This window comes from Malania oleifera, chromosome 5 (assembly GCF_029873635.1).
Source record: "Malania oleifera isolate guangnan ecotype guangnan chromosome 5, ASM2987363v1, whole genome shotgun sequence".
NCBI lineage: Eukaryota > Viridiplantae > Streptophyta > Magnoliopsida > Santalales > Ximeniaceae > Malania > Malania oleifera.
Window position 1 is genome coordinate 77,697,735 of NC_080421.1, and position 19,833 is coordinate 77,717,567.

At 35.8% G+C, this 19,833-nt stretch overlaps 1 protein-coding gene across 1 annotated transcript in view; it reads right to left on the reverse strand.

Moving 5' to 3' along the window:
* Positions 1–214: 214 nt before the first annotated feature.
* LOC131155465 (uncharacterized) overlaps positions 215–19,833 on the reverse strand; it is a 28,886-nt gene continuing 9,267 nt past the window's right edge. The window contains exons 9-16 of the mRNA XM_058108629.1: positions 19,739–19,798; positions 19,613–19,632; positions 19,455–19,520; positions 15,454–15,621; positions 13,963–14,220; positions 1,749–1,961; positions 978–1,249; positions 215–795 (exon numbers count right to left, since the gene is read on the reverse strand). Coding sequence (XP_057964612.1) covers positions 654–795; positions 978–1,249; positions 1,749–1,961; positions 13,963–14,220; positions 15,454–15,621; positions 19,455–19,520; positions 19,613–19,632; positions 19,739–19,798 — 1,199 coding nt within the window. The 3' untranslated portion in view covers positions 215–653. The remainder of the gene's footprint in view (positions 796–977; positions 1,250–1,748; positions 1,962–13,962; positions 14,221–15,453; positions 15,622–19,454; positions 19,521–19,612; positions 19,633–19,738; positions 19,799–19,833) is intronic.

Genomic DNA, 19,833 nt, shown 5'->3' on the forward strand with positions numbered 1-19,833 from the left:
GCCCTTTGGTAAACATAAATTCTACTCATAATGGTCACGAAAACCAGTAGTTGCAAATGCTTTTTAATATTTGCTCAGTTTTCAATTCATGACTAATGAAATTCACAAGACATGAGTGATACATAAACTTTTAGAGGATTCATGCAATTGGAGGCATTATTAAGGGTTCATGTTCTCAAACACAACTTTAGGGTAGTACTTGAATTTGATATTGTTTAGAACTGAACAATTCAAAGTTGTTTAATTAGAACTTCATTTAATATACATAAATTTTAAATCCAATAGTTGAAAATCCATGCCTATAGTTCCAAAAATTGAAAATAAAGGCAGGCCAATTCAACAGAATTGGACCAAGCTTATATGTTTTCAACAATAATTAAATGGCGCCGACTCAACAGACGCAAATGTAAAAATCAACGTAAAATAATATTAATACAATTCGTTTGGAAATGTAAAAAAGTTAAAGACACTACTAGAGCTGGTTGCACCTGAATTTTTGTCGCTACACTCTACACTATTTTTGTATGAAATGGGATATTTTAGAACCAAAATTCATCAGCGAACTTTGTGTATAAAAAAAGAGGAGGAAAGCTCGCCGAACATAATGAACAAACAGTTTCTAATTTGCTCAAAATCATTCATATAAATTCACTTTAGTCTGATCTCGGTCGATTTGAGCCAGCCTTATGATTGTTGTACAAGGGTAGCAGCCAATGAGAGCCATGTTTCCTCCTGCCGTAACACCGCCAATAAAGCACAAATATAGCAGCAACCACACCAATTGGAATGGCCCATCTGTCTCAGCAATTTAGGAAAAAAAGGAAGAATGGAATAATATTACTCAATTTAACATAGCTATACGCAACTTTTATGAATAAGACGTGAATATGCTATAATTAATAAGAGATAGAGATGAAACAGTAACCCACAAATTTTGTTTGAACACAAAAAAAAAAAGAGGATCCGTCGCTGATTACCTGTCCAAATCAAGGATGGGGCTGTAAACTAGAGTTTCCCAAGTTGCTACAATAAAATGCCAAACTGGGTTGTAATAAAGAGACTCCGCTGACCAAAACATCCTTGTGTATGTCTCTAAGAAGATAAAAAGTACCCATGCACCGATTTCTATCAAAAAGAACTTAATAACAAACCGGCCCACCACCACCATGACAAGGGAGAAGGCCACCAGCCAATTGAACAACCTGTGATTATATTCCTTGATAAATAGAGATCGAGACTTCCCCAGCATCTGCAAAATCATGGAGTAGATGCACAATATACAATTTAAAACACATCAAATGGAGATAAAACCAACATTAAAACAGGCGCATTACAAAAACGCATCAAGATAAACTATACAATTTAGCTTACATAGCATTTACAATCAAGGGTTTCTTACATCCTGTTATTCAAAATCAGTATACTTTTTTTTGTATCTATAGGATCACATTATGTTATTGCAAATGATGTCATTGCCTAGCTTATTTCCATTACAAGGATGATTCCATTTTCTTTGGTGATGTCTCCTTTATGTTTCTTTCAGAATGGAGCTCCACTTCAAAGGATGGTTTCTTTTTCAATGACAGATTGTCATAATAACACAATCTGATATCAAATCCATTTGGTTCCCAAGTTCCACTTAACTGAAGCATCAAAACAGAAATCATGCTTTGATTCTCAACCATGGAATGAAATTCAAAAATGCACTAGAATGATGAACAAAGAGGGACTAGAGGAATACAAATAACCTTCATCATCCGATGTTCATAGCTGGTTTTAGAAGGCCCCACACACTCCCGCTCAAAACTTTGGTTGCATTGAAGAAAACCTGCATTAAATTTTGCCATGGAAGGAAGCCGAAGGACCTGAAGCTGATCCATTTTGTCCTCACATCTGGTATACAGTGCCTCACACAGCTTTGAAGAATGATACTCATTTGCAAGAATAAAATTCTTATACACCTACATAAATTTCAATAAAGTGCAAGAGTTACAGCAAACTTGGGAATTTAAACATGAAAACGGTGCAATAATAAACTTGGTAAAATGAATGATCATAATAGTGTTCCATGTATACATGCATGGAACTGCGATGGCATTAAAAAGAGCGGGATCATTCATGCATAAAAGTACTACAAATATCATAGAAAGTCATGAGACAATGCTGGAGGTGTGTGACTGTTCTTGCAGTCAGGAAAAGGGGAGATTTGTGGAATTATAATGGGTGCAAGTCATAACAACTCATGATCTACTTGATCTCGACTCTCTTTGAAGCTTCACCTAGCTTGACTTTATTCAAGTTCTAGTCAAACTTGAACTACTAAGCAACTTGACGAGTTAAGTTTGAGCTTCAACATACTAAAGATGCAAGCCTAATCGAACTTACTCAAACTTGTATTATTTTATTATTTTCAAATGCTGTGAAAAATTATGTATTTCATAAAATTATTTCACATAACGTACACTGCTATGTCGTTTATTGTCAAAAACTGTGAAAAATTATGTATTTCACACAATTCTTTCATATTATGCATGCTTCTATCTATTTTATATATACCTTTAATAATATTTTGTAACCAAGTTGAGCTTGTCTGAGCAGAGCTCGAGTTTTTAGTTCAGGTTTTGAGCTTAAATTCCAGCGTGAAGTTGAGTTTGCATATTCCACTAAGTTGGTTCAAATCGACTCGACTAAAATACACTTGTAGGTATTATGCAAATTTAGAGTCTCATACATACCAATGCAAGTAATTGAGAGAGAGAGAGAAGGTTCTCTGCATGGAAAAGTATGGGATCTTCATTGAGTATTATTGTGCAACGAGTCGTCTCCCCAGTTCTTCAGAAAAAATATGTCAACAATATGGCATCAAAAGCATCTACTAGGGCCAGCATAGTGGGTTTAGATCAAAATCGAACAAAGCAGTGCTCCCTACCACATGAGCAGAAAAGTGCCTGGCACGTCTAGTTAACACTGTGCTATGTGAAGCTTTTGCTAGTGTCATCGTAGTGAGTGTGTAGATGTGGTTTAGAGCAAGTTCAATCCTCATCATGAAAATTTTAGAAGTTAAGTTAATTTAGGTTTATTTTGTGTATGCAAGTACTATAGGGTTATTTTGTAATTCTTATTTTATTGGAGCTTTTTATGCAAATAAGTGTTTTAGTTAGCAGTTGTGTAAGTGCTGGACATGAAAGTTATTTGAAATCAAAATTACTGTGCAGTTTCCCTCTCTCGTTCTTGCAGGCTTCTTCCTTCTGCTTCTTCTTCCTCTATCTCTATTCTGTTCTGCCTCTCATTGTCTCTTTCCCATCTGTTTTTGATCTGTATTGCTTCTTCTTCTTCTTCTCTCCCCTAATTCTCTCAATTCTCTCTCTATTTTTGAATTCTATTACTTGTACTAAATAAAATTGGTACCAAAGCAGCCCTCAAACCATATCCGCATTCCTCTGCCACTGCCATTGTTGTCACATGGAAGGACACTTTACAGTTAATTTGAATCAATTTCAATTGCTATAAGTGTTGGTGCATAACTGCAAGTATTATCAGCCATTCAAAGCTCAGAAATCGAAGGAAAAGTCCCAGGAACTGAAACACTGTTATCTGCAACTTTTCTGAGAATTACAATTGTGCCCCTGTTTTTGAAACCCTTATTCCCAGAAAAATAATTTCACATCTCCCTCACCATTAAAAACAGAAATCACTGAATCCGCCCCCCCTGCAATTTCACCTCCACCAGACGACAGGTGTGGCCACATGTGCCACCTGAATGTTCTCCAGCCAACCACCCCTCTGAAATCCCAGATCTGCCAGGGTTTCCTTGATACACCACCACCACCATTCCACTCACCAACCTTTGATCTGCCACCAGCCCAAAATTCATCTAGAGAGACACCTCACCAGTGGCTCATGCACCCCATGCAACGGCAACCTCGGAGTGAGAAATCTGCCAAAGTCTTCTCCTGCTTCCAAATTCACGAGAAATTATTTCCAGCCGTGATATTTTGGTTTTTTTCCCTGAAAACGAGAAGCTGAATTGAGGAAAATTCAAGAGCTAGTGCAAGTTACATGTTTGGAGTATAATTTCAGCACCAACACTAAATTTAGACTTCATGTGCTGCATTGGAGGATTTTTCACTTTGTGGAGACTTGAGAAATTGGGAAACTAGCTTGAGATATTGAATGCCAACACAAATTTCAGTTTTGAAGGTCTGCCAGCATTCAGATTGAGACCCAGCTGCTGTATTTTGAAATTTACAGCGAGAAATTACCTTTCCTTCATGCAATTTTGATGTTGGTCTGAAGAAATACAGCTTTGAACGTTTAATACATATTATTGGAAGGATAAATTCAGCGTGACAGCAATCCGTCTCCGAAAAACACCATTCCTGCGGCTGTTCTTCCCAGATCCACCTCCATCCCATACTAAATCATAAAACCAACCATACATCCATAATCAGACCACCCCCCCCCCCTGGCGGACGACCCACATCACAAAATATCATCGCTGGAGGGCACTCCACACGCCCCTATGCGCCGGCCAAAGGTCAGCAGGGCCTACCCCATGCACCAGCGCATGAGTGAAGTTCTGGCCACTTCTCTTTTTTTTTCTTTCTCCTGCCATGCTTTGATTCCTTCTTTAGATTATATTATCAATCTGTTAGCCAGTTTTTTGCTAAAAAATTCAACCCTTTTCAGCCATGCACTCGCGGTATTCTGTTAAGTTCTGTTCAGGGTTTGTGAAGGCTTCCTTGTGAGTTTTTTGGAGCCGTGGCAGCGTTGGTATGTTCAGTTGTGAGGCTGTGGCAGTGCTATATCTGTCGGTGAGTTGTTCACCTCATCCATGGTTGCATTCGGTGCTTCTCAAGGTTTGTGATTGTTCCGATTATTGATTGTTCTACTTGTTTTTCGTGTAGTTTGCTGATTCATGAGTGCTGTGGCAGCGCTATATCTGTCAGTGAGTTGTTCACCTTGTCCGTCATTGTGTTGTTGCTTCACATAGTTTGTGATTGTCCCGATTAATTTTGATTGTTCTTCTTGTTTTTGGTGTGATTGCTGATTTGTGAGTGTTGGGATGGAATCTATAAATCCCAAAAATTTGTTTCCTACATGGCTGCTGTAAATAATGACTTAAAAGTTGGATGGAAAGAACTATGTTCAATGGTCTAGCTGTTTTGGATTAATTTAGCAGGGTTAGGGAAATCCGACCACTTGCTCTAATCTGATTCTTCTTATGAGAAGAGAAAAGACGTGTGGATTTAGGAAGATTCCTTGATTGTTTCTCTTTTATGGAATTTGATGGAGCCACAAATTGCACAAATGTGCATGCATCAAGTTATGTGCAAGGAGATTTAGGATTATGTCAAACTTCCATACTCCAGTAACGTTACATGTATGTATGATTTATCCCAGGAGTGCTTTCAGTTACAACAAGGAGATAGAAGCATTGCAGATTATTTTGAAGAAATGAAGTGTATTCATAAGGAGCTTAACATCGTGCAACCTATAATTGCCGACATTCGTAAGATGCAGAAGTAGAGGGAGTAGATGACAGTTCTTCGTGTTCTACCAGGCTTGAGACCTAAGTTTGAGGCAGCTCGGTCCTAGATACTCAATAATGTCGAGCTGCCATCATTTGCTGATGTTTATTCTCGTGTCCTTCGTGCTTCCCTTAGCACGCATTCTCCTACTCTTGCATCTGGCTTTGAGAGGACAACCCTTGTTACACAAAATGAATCTAGTTCTCTACCAAACAACTGCAAAAGTTATCGCAGTGGTTTGAGCAGTCGTAGTGGTAGAGATGGACGAGACAAAGGTACTCCTCACAAGTGCACTCATTGTGGACGAAATAATCATGTATTTTGAGAAGTTTTGGGATCTTCATGGCAGACCTTCACGCATTGCCAATGCAGCCACCACTAACTTCACACATTTGGGGGCAGCCAACGCAGCCACCACCAACTCCTTACCTTTGGGTTCAACTGGGGGGCAACATACTATCTCTATGTCAAAGGAAAAAGTATTCCAAGTTCCAGTAGAATCAAGCATCACAACAAGCTTCTCTTCCCATTGCCACTCTTTTGCCCAAACAATTAATTACACAGTATGTCTGTCATCTAGTACTTCTCGTCCTAGTCCTTGGGTCATAGACTTCACTGCCACTGATCGTATCATAGACATACCTAGCCTTTTCTCCACTCTTCAATATCCTTCAAGTTTACCTTGTGTTACTCTTGCTAATGGATCCACTATTGCAGTCAAGGGAACTAGGAGTGTAAATCCCACTTCTTCTATTTCTCTTCCTTCGGTTTTATATATTCCCAAATTTCCTTTCAATATTATGCCTGTTAGCAAAATTACTAAATCCATGAATTGTTCAGTGACATTCTTCTCTGATTTTGTGGTTATTTAGAATTTGAAGACAAGGAAGACGATTGGTGGAAGGCGTGAAGCTGGTGGACTCTATCACTTTGACCAGCTGCACTACTACTACCATACCTTTCCAAATTCATTGTCGCTTGGGTCATCCTTCATAGGAAAAGTTAAAATGTCTTGTTTCTAGTTTAAGTTCTGTGTCTAGTCTCGGTTGTGAGTCTTGTCAATTAGGAAAGCACCATTGTATTTCTTTCACTTCCCGGGTCAATAAACGGGCTACAAGCCCTTTTATGTTAGTTCATTAAGATGTCTAGGGTCTTAGTAGGGTTGTGTCCAAGTTGGGTTTCTAGTACTTTGTAACCTTTGGGGATGATTATTCAAGAATGACTTGGTTATATTTAATAAAAGATCGCCCTAAGTTATTTCATGTATTTTGTGCCTTTTGTTATGAAATAAAGACTCAATTTGGTTTTCCAATTCGAATACTTCAAAGTGATAATGCTAAAGAGTTTTTGAGTGCACAATTCACTACTCATATGACTCAGTTTGGTATTATTCATCAATCATCCTGTGCCCACTCTCCTCAAGAAAATGGGGTTGCATAGCAGAAAAATAGACATCCTCTTAAAATCACTCGCACTTTACTTTATCAAATTCATGTACCTAAAGTGTTTTGGAGTGATGTTGTGGTTACTGCTTGTCATCTAATCAACAGAATGCCATCCTCTGTTCTTAGTGGTAAAATTCCCTACTCCATTCTCTTTCTTAAGTCACCTTTATTATCTCTTTGTCGTATATTTGGGTGTGTTATTTGTTCATTAATTAACTCTTGGGGTAGATAAATTGGATCCTCGTGCTATAAAATGTGTCTTCCTGAGCTACTCATATACTCAAAAGGAATATCGTTGTTATAGTCCTGTGCTGCATTGCTCTTTGTTTCCGCCGATGTTACCCTCTTTGAGTCTACACCTTACTACACCCAGCCACTGAGGGCTTTTGAGCTCAATGAATCGCTTCCCTTGCTTGATCTTCCAAATTCTAGGTTGTTGTCCTTGCCCATCAACCATCTAAGTCTCATGTAGTTCAAGTCCTTCTCATCGCCTCGATCATCCAAATTTGCATGTGCATTCATGACTGGAACTCCAATGAAAAGTCCCCTCTAGCTTCTACTACCACACCTTTGGTTTCCTCGTCTGATGATCATACTTCCCATAATGTTGATCCTTATATTGCTATTCGGAAAGGTACACGCACATATACTCAACACTCTATTTCCAACTATGTTTCTTATGATTCCTTATCACCCTCTCGTTATTGTTTTGTCATTGCTCTATCATTTACTACCCATCCTTAATTTGTTTCGGAAGCCTTAGCCCATTCAAGGCAGAGGGATGTTATGGTTCAAGAGATGAATGCTTTACATGACAATAGTACTTGGGACTTGGTACCTCTTCCTCCTGACAAGTATGTGATTGGTTGTCGCTGGGTTTACACTGTGAAAGTCAACCCTGATGGTTCAGTGGCTTGTCTAAAGGCCTGTCTTGTTGCTAAGGGATACACTCAAGTGTATGGTTAGGATTATTCTCATACTTTTCCTTTGGTTGCCAAACTTACATCAGTACATCTGTTCATCTTCTTGGCTACTACTAGTTACTAGCCTTTGCATCAACTAGATGTGAAAAATGCCTTCTTGCATGGTGACCTTGAGGAGGAGGTTTATATGGAACAACTACCTAGGTTTGTTGCTAAGGGGGAGTCAAGCTTAGTGTGTCCATAGTTAGTCAAAGGCGCAAGGCGCACCGAGGCACAGAGAGTACTGGGAGCCGAGGCGCGAGGTGAAGGCGCGCGCCTCATGAAGGTGAGGTGCCAAAATTATTAAAATTGTGAACAATGCCTATTTGGTGGGTAATTGATATAAAAACACATCAATAATTATTTTAGAATTTAAAATGCCAAAATATTCAATAATAATTATGACAACCAAGTACCAAGTTCCCCATGAAACATAGTTCGACATAAGTAATTACGCATGCATGATTTCAAGATTCAAATTAGAAATGAAATAAAATTGCCAAAGCTGAAGGCCCAAAAGCATCTTCAATATGAAAAGAAAGGAGTACAATAAAACAACAGCTAAATTCAGTAAAAAAATGTTATATATTGATATATTTCAGAAAAATGTATAGTTGTATACTACATTTCCAAACAAATTACAAAACAACAGCAAAATTCAGTAAATATAAACTTGCATTAAACTACATAATTAATTACACATTATATAATATTAACTTAGAGGCTTAATGCAAGTTAATATTATAAGAAGTCGCCGGCAGGAGGTAGCAGAACTGAAAAATAACTGAAAAAGAAGAAGCAGAAGAAGAACTGAAAAAGAAAAAGAACTGAAGAAGAAGACGAAGAAGAAGAAGAAGAAGACTGACAACTCACGAAGGCTCGAACCTCAATGACAAAGGGCTACTACTGGTTCGAAGGCTGGAAGACGAACTGATGAAGGGCTCCTTCTGGTTTGAAGGCTTGAAAACGAAGAGCTCCTGTTGGTTCAGAGGGTCGAAGAAGAAAGCCTTGTGCTGGTTTGAACTTCGAAGGGTCGCAGACAAAGGGTTCCTGTTGGTTTCGTACTGCTTCAAAGGATCGATTGGTCGAAGACTGGTTTTGCGCTGCTTCGAAGGGTCGAAGACGTAGGGCTAGGGCTGGTGCAAGTCGAACTGTCAAAGGCTGGATTGCTGGAAGTGGGCTGGGGCTAGTTCTGGCTACGTTTTATTTCTTAACAGCTTCAAAAATTTCAAGGCGCAACCCACTGTGCCTGGAGAATCATTGCGCTTCAGTGTGCCTACCTACACCTCTAGAAGGTCGCCTTGCTTGAAGAAGGATGAGGCGCTAGCTTGGTCGCCTCACTGTGCCTCGCGCCTCAGGTGCGCTTTTAACTACTATGAGTGTGTCGGCTCAAGAAGGCTTTAAATGGTTTAAAACAATCTTCCAAAGCATGGTTTGGTCGTTTTAGTGCTGTAATACTTGAGTTTGGTCTTCAACGGTGTGATGTGGATCATTCTATGTTTTATCGTCATGCTTCATCGGGTAGGATCCTTCTTGTTGCTTATGTGGATGATATTGTTATTAGAGGTGATGATGATAAAGGTATTTAGAGTCTCAAAATTTTTCTGCAGATTAAGTTTCAAACCAAAGATTTGGGACCGTTGAAATACTTATTGGGTATAGAAGTATCTAAATCTCATATCAAAATTGTTGTGTCATAGAGGAAGTATTCTGGATCTGTTGGATGAAATTGGCTTGTTGGGATCTAAACTAGTTGATACACTCATTGATCCTAACAAACTAATGTCGGATATGGGTTATTAGAGGTGATGATGATAAAGGTATTTAGAGTCTCAAAATTTTTCAACAGATTAAGTTTCAAACCAAAGATTTGGGACCGTTGAAATACTTCTTGGGTATAGAAGTATCTAGATATCATATCAAAACTTTTGTGTCACAGAGAAAGAATGTTCTTGATCTGTTGGATGAAACTGGCTTGTTGGGATCTAGACTAGTTGATACACTCATTGATCCTAACAAAATAATGTCAAATATGGGTGATTTGTTACCTAATCCTAGACAATACCGGAGACTTGTTGGAAAGCTGAATTATCTCACAGTTACTCGGTTGGATATATCTTTTGCAACAAGTGTGGTGAGTCAATTTCTAGATTCTCTGAGGACAAGTCATTGGGATGCAGTAATTCGGATCTTGAGATATCTCGTAAGTGCACCTAGGAGGGGTCTTTTATATCATGATCAGGGTCACACTTATATCTATGGATATACAGATGCAGATTTGGCTAGATCGCCTTTCGATTAGAGATCCACCATAGGGTGTTGTATCTTGGTTGGTGGTAATTTGATTTCTTGGAAAAGTTAAAAACAAACTGTGGTGGAAGGGTCAAGTGTTGAATTAGAATATAGAACTATGGCTCACACTACTTGTAAACTTATCTGGTTGAAGAACATAATGGTAGAATTGGGTTTTTCGCATTCTCAGCCTATGAAGTTGATGTTTGATAATCAAGTTGCCCTTCATATTTTCTCCAACTTGGTCTTTCATGAGCGAATGAAACACATTAAAGTTGATTGCCACTTTGTTTGGGAGAAACTTGTGCAAAAGCTCATTACAATCGCTTATGTGAAGTCAGACATGCAGCTTGCTCATTTGTTTACCAAAGCATTCGGGGTACTCATGTTAAATTCAATTGTAACAAGCTAGGAGCATATGAAATTTATCCTCCAACTAGAGCAGGAGTGCTAGAGGTTATATATGTCTTTTAGTATTATTATTATTGAGTATGTTAGTATGTAATTAGTGAGATTTAGTAAGGGCATTATTGTCATTAGAATGTATTTAATTTGTATTATGAGTAGAGGGAGAGACCTATCTTCAAGTTAGGTCATTCATTTTAATCAAATCTTAACAGATTGGATGACACAGAGAATTATTTTAATTGGTATGGATTGACTAATCACCGAAGCATCTACTTAGCTAAATCAAGACTTTGGTTACAAACCAATATTGCTGAAAAGTTGAGAGGGACAAAATTTATATTGGAGAACCACTTGTTACCGCATGGTCTGAAATGAGATGTATTTTAAGAGAAAGAATGGCCTGCATTCTTATAGGGAGCAATTAGTAGGCCAACTGTGTAGACTTTCTTCTAGTGTCACTGACTATTACCTTAGATTTAGAGACCTCACTAATTGGCGTGCTCTTAGTAAAGAACCCAGAATAGTAATTTTGTTGAAGGGTTGAGGGACGAAATCAAAAGGTACATGATTGTTCAAAAATGTCCCACTGCTCTATCTAAGGCTTACCATATGTCTTCGAAAACTGAGGGATTTCTCTAGCTACCAAGTTTAGATCAATTTCTCGATGTTCATGAGGTATTCCTAGATCCTCCAACTATGTTCAAGAGAAAACTCAAATTGTTGAGGATAAAGAATAATTGTTGCAGAGTTTATTATCATGACTACATAAATGATTTGCATATTACTAATCCACAATTTTTTATTCTTTTGTGGTTGTGAGTCATGAATCTTTTCATAATAAGGATGTAGCCTTTTCATTAAACACCATTGGTGTCTCGAGGCCAGAGATGGACCTAACTTGTCACCAAACTTGGTTGTTGAGACTTGCAATAAATATCAAGATGAGTTACTGACTACTAGGAACGATATTTAGCCAATGACCTCATTTTTCAACCTCAATTTTCCATTTCTAACCCAAACAGTGAAGAACAATTAGTTGCTCTAGAGTTTGATGAAAATTCTTTAATCATTGAATCTATTGTCAAAAATCCCGTTGAGAATATTTCTCCTCAATTTAGTAAGCTTGTGCCTCTATCCCTTACATCTTCTCTCTCCACATCTTCTTTAACCAAGTCTGTTGAAACATTGTCCATCCGTATGGAATATGGATCGATTGCATATTTGCTTGAGCTGCCAATAGATTTGGATATTAAATTGATTTCTTGTTTGGAGAACTTGTTACTTTATCAAAGGACATTACAGCCTTCTATTCTACTTGCAGTTGGAAGATCTTCCAGATATTCTCCAATGGTGACTGCTAATGGAATGAAGATTATGTCTCTCCTTGATTTGCCTACATGTTCAACTTTGTTCCCACACATGGAGTGAAGCTACTGCGCCATTTCAAAACTTGAGGTTGAGTTTTCTCTAACAAGGGGAGTTTGATGGAGAACGACCAATGGAGAACTTTAGATGTTTATACTGTAGCTAGGTTTTTCATTTTAGCTTGGTAAAATTCTGGTTATTTTAGAAGTTTAGTTAATTTAGGTTTATTTTGTGTATTTAATTACCTTGGGGCTTTTTTTCCTTCTCCTTAAATTCTCTCTATTCTCTCTATTTCTGAATTCTATTACTTGTCCTACATCACAGAGCCAGCTCAATCCTAGTACTGACATTGAGTCCAGTATGCTCCCAAGAGCTGGCTGCTAGTGTTAAGAGATTAGTTGAATTTAAAAAGAGTAACCCATTTAGAGGGCTATAAACTAGTTAAATCTAGAAAGATTCTACAAACTTGAGAATGACCCGTAAAGAGTGATGCTAGTCAGCATGTGAGAAAGCCTTAAAGATGCACATTGAGGAAACACATATTAAGGAAAAGCAAGTGTTAGGTGGGGTCTGGAAGCCCCCTGAAGAATGCAAAAGCGGTGATCTGCAGCAAAAAAAGATATTTTTAGCAGATGTAACAGAAAATCAACTACCAATAAAAGTCACAATATTTTTTAGGGTGGTGCTCAAGGAAATATTTTCAACGGATGCATTTAGGGCAAGCATGCAAGAAAGTTGATCAGCAATCTGGATGCTTAGGAGAAAATGCAAGAAAGTTGATCAGCAATAGCACCCATATATGAAGAAAGAAAAATGAATGTCATAATATGGTGTTACACAGGTCAAACACATCAATGAAATGAAGCCACACTGCATTTAATAGGTGGAAATACAGTAAAAAAAATAACTGTTAATCTACGCAACCTTTCAATGCTAAATTATTGATATCAAGGCCTTCATATGCAGAGTACTGAGGAATTTTTACTCAAAAGTCACAAGATCACGACGAAGGGGGCGCTAGACAAAAAAACTTGATTCAATGAATGATCATACATTGTCTTTTTATTTTTGATCAAAGAAGAGAAGTCATTAAACGAGAAGGTAGATCATGCATGGTCATTAATAGTGGTTCATGCATACCAAATTATGAGTGTGCATGCATTAGTTCATATTCACATAGCTGTGTTGGACCTGTTGGTACAAATGCAGAAGTGCGTGATGCATTTAAATACAGTGGGATTATTTGCATATAATAGTTACTACATATACCGTAGAAAGTCATGAGAGTTGGAGCAATGTGAGCCTTCTCCCTATTGGGGGAGGAAGTATGAGCCATTTGTTAGGTTTGATCAAGTTGAAATAAAATTGACTATTTGTCTGAAACCTTCTGACTCCTTACTTGAGTGTTCAAATTGTCGATCACCCTTTTACCGAAGTGGCATCAAGCAGCTTCTGCCGGTGTCAAGATAGTGAGTTTGATAATAAAATTTTTTTTTTTTTTTTTTAAATCCAACTAAAAGAGGGTTACATAAAAAAAAGGATTGATTGTTAAGCTTTGATCAAGTTGAAATAAGAAAGATTATTTGGGTGAAACCTTACTCTCTACTTCTTTAATTAAGTTGTGTAAGAATCTTTTGCTAGTGCCAGCATAGTGGGCTTGGTATATTTTTTAAAAATATATATATAAAAAAAAAAAAGTTTCAGGAATAGAAAAAAAAAGGCAGTCACATTTGAGCCTCAAAAATCAAAATATCACAATTAGATTAGCCATCCCCAACACATTCCCTGCTTGTTTTAAAGCATTTTCCATGTCTAAAGCGAGATGGATTAGAAGGTTCAATACCATCCCATTTTTGTTATGCTTTCACTTTTTCTCTTTTGCTTTCAACCACTAAGAAAAACATAATTTATTTGTTACTTTTCTTTTAATGCATTCACTATTTAGAGCCCCAATAATACCTTCAGTATGTCTTCATCAAGTTTTGTGACTGATTTCTTAGCATGGTGACGACCAAAATGTTGATCATTAAAAGCCTTCATTGCTTCTCTCTGAGAAATATCGTGAGCTTTCTGCAGAGCCTTCTCTGAGATGGGCAAACTCAATTTACCCATCCTTTCACTGTATAACTTCAGACAATGCTCAACAATACCTTTATTAAAAACCTCCACAAGGGAACCAGTTGATGGAATCTCTCCTTTATTTAAAGCTTCAAGTATCTGAAACACCAAAAGATCTTGTTGAAAAGACAATCTAAGGAAATAAGCATATCAATAAAGCTACATATCATTTCTCATTTCCCACCATTATTTCTCTTATCTCTTCTCTTCTCAGGCAGGAAGATTAGAACTCAACAAAGCAATATGGGGATTTGTAAGTATAATAATGACAGCAATGTAAGCAGACTTCCATTGTAACAACAGTCATGGAAAGATTGACAAAAAGAAAGTCTATTACTCTGTGCTGTCCTGCCATATGAGTTCTATAAGGTGTGGGCAGCATATGATCCTAATCTTTGGTGTTCTTGCAAGAAGTGGTCAGCCTCAAAACTTAAACATGCACTTGCACTCCATAACCTAAGATCTTTATCTTTGCACAATAGACAATGGCCCCCAACAACCATTGATCTCATTAATAATATTTCACTACTTTTTATTATAAGATGCAACTATGATAGACAACAATACTCAACACTTACCATTTAAAAAACATACTCTATCATCATCGTAGCCAAAAGACCAGCAACAACAGTTAATTGCTGTTACTGAACAGAACTCCCATTGTATGGACATATGCTTCCATAATTAATCTGAAAAGCTGTGTTATTTTTCACCAGTATCTCCACTTTAGAGAGATGATATCAATGCTACAAGATGGTGCAACAAGACTGCTGATTGGATAAACTGAAAAGGTTGGCTACGCACATTAGTTGTTCTGGCAAGTAATGCCAGGGTTAAGACAAACTGAGCAAGTTGGCAATTCATTTCTCTTTTGAGCAGACAGGTAAAGGATAGCACGGGGAGCAGGAACGAAGTGTTCAGGCAGCCAGAGAGAAGGAAGGATGGCAGAGGCTAGGTCTCCACATCCTGTTTCTCATGCAAGGCCTTTTGTTCTCTACAAGGCAAGCTTGGTCTCTATAATACCAAAAGATGTAATGATGATTTTCAACAACTTTTATGTTGCTACATCGCAGTTTGGTATTTTGGTTCACTCTCTTAACAAAATGGGGAGGAAACCAAGTGAAAAATCCCTGGTAATGATAATTAAAGATTTTGCAAGACAATGCTAATCAATTGAAATGAGTGAAGTAATAACAGCACAGAACAGATCAGATTCCAGTGCTCCAAGTCAAACCATTCTCAGTTGAGTTTTATGTCAATACAGAGCAGTCTAGAGCTTACACATTCTTAAAGGCTTGCTTAAAAAAAGAACAGTGATACTAGAGGCTTGACCTGCTCCAAAAAAGATACAAACTCCCTTCCATTTCGAGCTTTGCCCTGCACAATCTTTGGACGGATAATGTCAGCAACAAGTTTTTTCAATTGCTCCCTCTTCTTGACATATGTTGGGTCAAGCTCCCCATCCTTCATGTCACAAAGCTTTGTCCGCTGGAGATGAGGCTGTTTCAAAGTTCAAATTCTTAGGACTATCATTCAATCATCACTAACCCCCTATTTGGTTTGCAGAAACAGACCTACAATGGAATCAAATTTCAAGAATGGAATTGCACTCCTGGGTTTGGTTTGTTGAATCAAGGGTGGAATCGTATTCCAGCTAGAATACAATTCCTATGAATGGTGGAATCATGATTCCAGTCCAAAAGTGCTAGAATCCATCTTCACTCCATGGAAACCCATTTTATAATAAAAAAATATTGTAAAAACAACAAAAAATAGTAATAATACTAATTATTATTACTATTATAATTAAAATATAACAAGTAATAATAATTGCAATAACAATAATATTTATTACTATAAAAAATAATAATAATAACAAAAAAACAATAGTAATGATAAGAAAAGCCAAAAAAAAAATAATTATTATTTTAAGGACAATAATTATTACAAAAATAATAAAAAATAAAACTATAATAATTACAATAACAATAAAATTTATTATTATAAAACAAGAACAACAAGAACAGTAATATTAAAAAAGGCAAAACTAATAATAATTATTTCAACTATAATAATTATTACAAAAATAAGCAATAAATAATAATAAAAAGTAAAAAAAATAAAAATACTAATTACACTAATAATAATCACTATTATAAAAATAAATAAATAAATAATCAAAATAATAATAATAATTCTAATTGTTATTATTATTATGAAAACAATAACAACTAATAATAATTACAATTGCAATAGTATTTATTACTATAGAAATAAAAATTACAACAAGAACAATAATAATACAGAAGGCAATAATAATAATTATTATTATTTTAAGGAAAATAATTATTATAAAAATAATAAAAAACAATAACTAATAATAATTAAAATGACAATAGTGTTTATTACTATAAAAATAATAATAACAAGAAGAAAAATAATAATAAAGGAAATAATAATAATTAAGGACAATAATTATTATAAAAATTAGAAATAATAATAACAACAATAAAAAATAATATTAACACTAATAAAAATCACTATTATAAAATAAAAAATGATAATGCAAAATTAAATAATTATGTACTAGGGAGTTTTTATTTTAAAAAATTGACTTATTTTTTATTCCATTATAGAAGTCATTGAAGAATACCAAATGTTGGAAAGAAATTGAAACAGGATTCCTACAATCATTCCAGGTTGCTAAGCAAAAGTAGTAATTGCATTCCAAAAGTAATTCCATTACTGCCTTAATTTCATTCCTACTTCAATTTCATTCTGCAAACCAAATGGGGGATAAGAATTTAATAGAAATGCAATAGCATATTTCAACAAATAACCTAGATCTATAGAAAACAATCATAAAGGATGAGATAGGAGATGCATTTTCTCTGCTAAGAACAATGCTCTCTCTCTCTCTCTCTCTCTCTATATATATATATATATATATATATATATATATATATATATATCTCAATACATACATATACATACATACATGTTGGACACGAAAGAGATGGTAAGGTTCATGAACGAAAGCATTCTCATTTTTATTAAACCTCATGAAGAAAAATGATTTATGGTTGGATATTTTCCAATTTACTTATCAGTCCAAATGCATACTGTAAATTGAAATTTTTTTGAACTATGAACATTGGGAAACATTTAAAATATATAAATAAATAAAAAATAAAGGGAGACTGAATATTTTCAAAATTGTTGACATTTCACCATTTAAGCATAAACGACATTCAAGTGCCAATATGCCTATTACATGAATACAAATGTCATTGTTATAGCTTGTATGCCCATGTATTTGTGCCTATTGTCTCATTATATGTTCCACAAACTCCTTAAAGTAGCTGGTGTAAGCTTGACTCTGATGGCACACATCATCAAGTTGACAATGTTTTATCAAGAATGTCTAGTAAAGAGATCAAGACAAAGTATCAGAAAAGTTTGAAATGAACTTTTTCCTTTCGTAGAACTATTTGCTTTCTCTATTAATCATGTTAAATCTTGATATACATCATTGGCCCACAACCAAAAGCTTAAGCTTTTAGGTAAAGTGGTTGCTTAACATGGTATCAAAGCTGTCCTAGGTTATATTCTTGTTTGCAATACCTGTATAGTGGTTAAAAATCATCCTATTTCCTCTAACAGGAGTAATTTATCCTTTATTTCTCCACATGCGATCAGGATGCATGTGCAGGGGAGTGTTAAAGATTGATATAATTGTCGGCCCACAACCTTACAACTTTAGCTTTAGGCAGTTGCTTAACAAATCACAATAACATTTTTTAGCTCCACAAGTGGTTCACTGAGACAAGGCTAAAATTGCCATTTCTCAAATGGTGGGATGATATTGGTGTTTCAGAAAAAGATTACACAGGCATGTGATTATGGAAAACCTGGGGATGTAAGAGTGTAATTTACTCAAAAAGTGAAAAGAATGAAGGCGATTGGCAAACTTATATCAACACTTGCTCATGTGTCCCCCATTTTCCCTCTTTTCCCCTTAAAACTAGTTACTGGCAAGTAGTTAAAAATCAGACTAGGGATATCCATTAGCATTGACTATTTTATTTTATTTTATTTTAAGCTAGGGATGTACCACAATCCATTGAGTGCCCACTACCCAGTTAGTTCTTTTGTTCTTTGTTCAAGGACACATCATGTGAAAGGTTATTCTCCTGAACCTGATGTCTTGTGGTTAATTCCAAAAAAAATAAATCAGACTATTTTATAGGAGCCCACTGTGCAGATCCTTTATAGGTACATCAACAGTTAACACAAAACTTTCCATCTACCCACCAAAGAAAAAAAAGAAGCGCAAAAAAAAAAATTACACAAAGTACAAACTAACAATAACAAAACAAAACTTGCTACAAAGCAAGTTCACTAGAGAACCAATGTGAAGTTATTATACACTTCCAAGTTAAGTACAGAAGAAAAACCTAGAGCAACAAGGTTAAAAGAAAATTGAATAGTTTGCAAAGATTGGAGAACACAATAAATTGCAGTTGGAAAGGCCTCCTTTTTCTAATGTCATTTCATTTGTGAAAAAAAATATCAGAAACATGCTAATTTTATGGAGATCCAAACTTGATTAATTGATATTTGATTAAGAATAAAAAAATGAGAAAGAATATTCCATTCAAAATATCTATTCAGGCCAAAGGTAGCCAAAGTCTACTTCATATCAAAATATGCTGAAGTACACAATTAAAAGAGGATTCAAGATTTCCTGGAATTTTCACAATTCCCAATTCCCAACTCTCACTGTTATTAATCATGTGAACTAAATGATTTTTCATTGTTTTCTTTTTTGTTATTTCTTCTATTGGCGGTCTTAGTGATTTATTCAGTCTCTTCATTTCCTAGGTGGAATATATGTAGGAGACTACACAAATTCCTCAACATAAAAGACAAACTACTAGTAATGTGTAAAAGTGAATTAGTAATATATATATATATATATATATATATATATATATATATATATATATTCTCCCCTCTTCCTATGTCAGTCAAACCTCATGGCAAGAAGTTCGATAACAGGCAGGCCAACATGATCGACACCTATGCACAACCCATACTTGTTTCATGTCATATCCAGTAAATGCAATTTATATCCTTTATACATGAAAAAGAGTATTCTATGCTTCTTAAAAATGCATGCTAAATATGACTAGGTGATCAAGTTCACCAGTAATAGTTGAAACACAACATCCTATCCTTCAAACACTGCCTATCAAAAACCATTACCATGGAAAAAGGAAAGAGGTTCAGTTGCAGAGAGGGAAAATTAAGTAAATGAAGCAAGCCCATACTTGGGGTAAGCTAAAGGCTGTACTGTTATCACCCATGATTGCCAAGGATTCTCGAATTTGATTAACCTGATTTACAGTTTATAAAAATCAAAGTGAACATTCAGTTCCATTAAGACAGTGTTCCAATAATAAAGACAAACTTTGTCAAAGGAAGATACCTGATCAATATTTTTGTTCCCTGCATTCATAATGAGCACCCACGATTAAAAACACGAAGGACTTTGTGGCAAGGATACTATAAGTAAAACATATCTCTTGTACACTGTGACTAAGGGAAAACTAACCATCATAATTAGGTACGCGTTGAAGGGCTTCATTCACCATTTCTTGCACAGATTTCCCTTCTGCAGAACACCAAAAATAATATTAATTCCATCTT